Source organism: Otolemur garnettii, unplaced genomic scaffold (genome assembly GCF_000181295.1).
Source record: "Otolemur garnettii isolate 467f Iridium unplaced genomic scaffold, OtoGar3 scaffold00014, whole genome shotgun sequence".
Lineage (NCBI taxonomy): Eukaryota > Metazoa > Chordata > Mammalia > Primates > Galagidae > Otolemur > Otolemur garnettii.
In genome coordinates, this window is record NW_003852409.1 from 25,858,424 (window position 1) to 25,862,418 (window position 3,995).

Below are 3,995 nucleotides of genomic sequence, written 5' to 3' on the forward strand. Positions count from 1 at the left end.
AAAAAAAAAAAAAGAATCAGAAGTAATTGGTGTTTTCAAATGCAAGGTCCAGAATTCTAAGCCCAAGCCTTTAGCTGTCCAGATACTAAGAATCCAGTGCATATGGCTACTTGTCACTGTACCTTACTTGGTTAAGGCTTTACTTCTCCTGACTTCTCTCTTTTGAGAGACTCACAATCAAAACTTTACATTTTGCTTGATAAAGCAACCTTAAGGATATTTCAGATTTGTTCTTTGAAAATGGAAGACAATGAGCACCTGCGCATTTTATCTAAGAACTGTGAGGAAAAAGAACAAATAGGTTCCAGAGAGCAGACTAAGAAGAGGACAAGGATCTACAGGCCCCTCCATGCCAGCAAAGACTCTTCCTAAAATACAGGTCTGTAATACTCATATTAAGTAAAAATAAAATTTTTTTAAAAAAATAGGTCTCAGCTGGGTGTTGAGGCTCACACCTGTAATCCTAGCAATCTGGGAAGCCGAGACAGGTGGATTGCTTGAGCTCATGAGTTCGAGCCCACCTGAGCAAAAGCAAGACCCCATCTCTACTCAAGTTAGAAAAAAAACTGAGGCAAAAGGATGACTTGAACCTAAGAGTTGGAGGTTGCTGTCAGCAATGATGCCACAGAACTCTTACCTAGGGCGACAGCTTGAGACTGTCTCAAAAAAAAGGTCTTCTCATGCCCTTTCTTCTTGAAAAGGTAATTATTGGCTCCTCCAAGATGACCTGGGTAAACTGGCCATCACCTTTTTTTTTAAACCTTATGTTCTCCATTCTTGCCTCCTGCCCTAACCCCCTAGAAACCATTAATCAACCTGGGAGCAGTGGCTCACATTTGTAATCCAAGCACTCTGGGAGGCTGAGGTGGATGGATTGCTTGAGCTCAGGATAAGGAGTTCAAGACCAGTCTGAGCAAGAGGAAGACCTCATCTCTAAAAACAGCTGGGCACTGTGGCGTATAGTTCCAGCTACTCAGAAGGCTAAGGCAAAAGACTCACTTGAGCCCAAGAGTTTGAGGTTGCTGTGAGCTGTGATGCCAGAGCACCCTGTAAGGGTGGCAAAGTGAGACTCTGTCCAAAAAAAAAAAAAACATTAATCTATTTTGTCTCTATGGATTTGCCTATTCTGAACATTTCATTTAAGTGGAATCATACATGTGGCATTCTATCTTCTTTCACCCAAGGTTCATCCATACTGCAGAATGTAATAGTACTTCATTCTTTTTGGCTGAATAGTATTCCATTGTGTGTACAAAAAGACGTTTTAAAATATCCTTGCCAAGGCTGGGCACAGTGGCTCACACCTGTAATCTTAGGACGCTGGGAAGCTAAGGTGGGTGGATCACCTAACACCACGAGCTCGAGACCAGCCTCAGCTAGAGTAAGACCCTGTCTCTAAAAATAGTCAGGTGCTGTGGTGGGTGCCTATTTTCCCAGCTACTTGAGAGGCTGAGGCAAGAGAATCACTTGAGCCCAAAAGTTTGAGGTTGTTGTGAACTATGACACCACTATAGTCTACTGATGGAAACAAAGTGAGAATCTATCTAAAGAAAATAAAACAAAACAAAAAACCACAACATCTTTGCCAATACCCTTCAAGAGCACATTCCTAAACATCTAAAATGAAAGGTTTCTATAATCTGGTGCCAACCTTTTTTTTTTGCAGTTTTTGGCCGGGGCTGGGTTTGAACCTGCCACCTCTGGCATATGGGGCCAGGGTCCTACTCCTTTGAGCCACAGAACCCACCCCAACCTATCTATCTTATTTATACCAGTCCAGAACATAAAACTTTTATATCTAAAAGGCTGGTCTCCTTACTATTCCGCATAATTACCAATAAACATAATCTGTGTTACACTATTTTCTTTTCTGAAATCTCCTGCTCATCATAAATTCCTTAAAGGCAGAGATAACTTGTATATCTTGTGTATTTCCAATGGGTGCAAAAAGCAGAGGTCAGAATGAGCACATAAACAACACATGCTCACTAGACAATGTTCTCTGTTACATCTTTTCCAAAATCTCTTCCAAGGAAGATAAGGATCCTTCAATAAATAATTTCCTCCATCATATGCTGACTGTAGAAGTAGCAAATATTACTGCTTATCTACTCATTATTTATTACATGAAATCACTACCATATGCCTACCATAATGCCTACTATAAGCCTATCATAATGCTTTTACCCTAACAGGCATGCAATAGTGACAAACCATGTATAGGCAACAACATCTTAACATGCTTTAGCTCAGCTTTTAACCTACAAAAGAAAATACTAAAACATGAGATTTTAGTCAGAAATAGCTGTTCAGATCATCTGAAGGTTTTTTTTTTTTTGAGACAAAGTCTCACTATGTTGCCCTCAGCAGAGTGCCACAGCGTCCCAGCTCATAGCAACCTCAAACTCTTGAGCTTAAGCAATTCTCTTGCCCCAGCCTCCCAAATAGCTGGGACTACAGGCACCCACCACAACACCTGGCTATTTTTTTGTTGTAGTTGTCATTGTTGTTTAGCAGGCCAGGGCTGCTTTTGAACCCACCAGTCCCTGTGTTATGTTATGTGGCCGATGCCCTAACCGCTGAGCTACAGGTGCCGAGGCTGTCTGAAAGTTTTAAAACTTTTTTCTTAAAGCACCAAAATCCTTTGCTAAACGAAATCTTATGCTGGCATCAGTAACAACAGCAACAGTGATAATGATAATAACAAAAGGAGTATTTACCGAGTGCTTACTATCTGGCAGGCATTGTTCAAAGCATATTGCAGTGCCAACTCATTTAATCCTCATAGCCAATGTATTATAATTCTAATTTTATGGATAAACTCATGAACTTTAAGTAACTGGACTAAGATCAAACAGCTAGGAATAATGAGGCAGAACTTGAGCTGTGAGAGTTCTGCTCCAAAGAGTCTCCTCTTAACTACCGTACAGACTTACAGACTATACATAAAGCAGAAGTGCTCTGATTGAAACAGGGCTAGAGACTGAGCATCTCACCCGCTCAGATCTCTACTTAAGTTTCTTTCTGACACCTGTATGGAATCAGTATTAAAGTTCAAGAAAGGTGGGGAAAAATTCAATTCTGGTCCAACTTCTTCAGTGTACACTTGAGGAAAATAAAACCCTGAGTTGAGGTGACCTTCCAACTTTCCAAAGCTATTAAGTTACAGAGGCAAGACCTCATATTTTTTGGTATTTAGTGCTGCTGCTATGATTTGACACATTCTGCACAAAAACTCTGATTAACTGCTATTCCTCAGGGTAAATAAAAATACTCAGGTATTACTAAAAAGGATACAGAATTCATATTAATTATTTTTGCCTAATACTTACTTTTCAGTTATAGAATCTGTAGAGGGCCCAGTAGCATTCTGACCATTAGTGCCAACCTTCCCCACTTTCTTCACAGTCTCCAGGGCTCTTAAGGTACTGTCAGTACTACGTGAGATTAGCTGGGAAACACTGTTTTCTGCATTTGAAATTCCATTTGTACTTGGAACAGTTTTCCCGGTTGTTTCAGTACTTCCTATGACAGAAATGACATTTCCGGCTGTGGTTGTAACAGTGTTGTTTACACCAACTTTATTTAGAAGAGGAAATGTTCTTACAGTGGCATTGATCTTTTTGTTCCTTAATCGATACCTGTTTTAAAAAAATGAACATACTGGTGAAAATTTCACTACATTTCACTCTGAAGGAAAAAAAAGGAATAGGAAAAGATTAAAGGAGGAAACAGCTTTGAAATACCTGTTCAGCTAAATAATCAAAATATAGTCACCATGGTCAGCATCTTAAGGAACTGAACCACAGGTCTATGACATGGCCTGGTTCTCCCTAATCTTCTTAAATATTCCACGAGTTCCCTCAATAGTTCAAAATATTCCAATAGTTCCCTATTGCATTCATTCCTTTCTTATCCACCCTGCAATCCACTACCTACCATTTCTACCTCCCTTTAACTCCTTTGGCCCACTCCCTTTCTTTTTTTTTTTTTTT

The 3,995-nt window shown here is 39.8% G+C and overlaps 1 protein-coding gene across 5 annotated transcripts in view; it reads right to left on the bottom strand.

The window, feature by feature from the left end:
- RC3H2 (ring finger and CCCH-type domains 2) overlaps nt 1-3,995 on the bottom strand; it is a 63,402-nt gene that overhangs the window by 18,604 nt on the left and 40,803 nt on the right. For all 5 annotated transcript variants that reach the window (XM_023510551.1, XM_003785282.3, XM_023510550.1 and 2 more), the window contains one exon: nt 3,333-3,641. In XM_023510551.1, the coding sequence (XP_023366319.1) occupies nt 3,333-3,641 (309 nt within the window). The remainder of the gene's footprint in view (nt 1-3,332; nt 3,642-3,995) is intronic.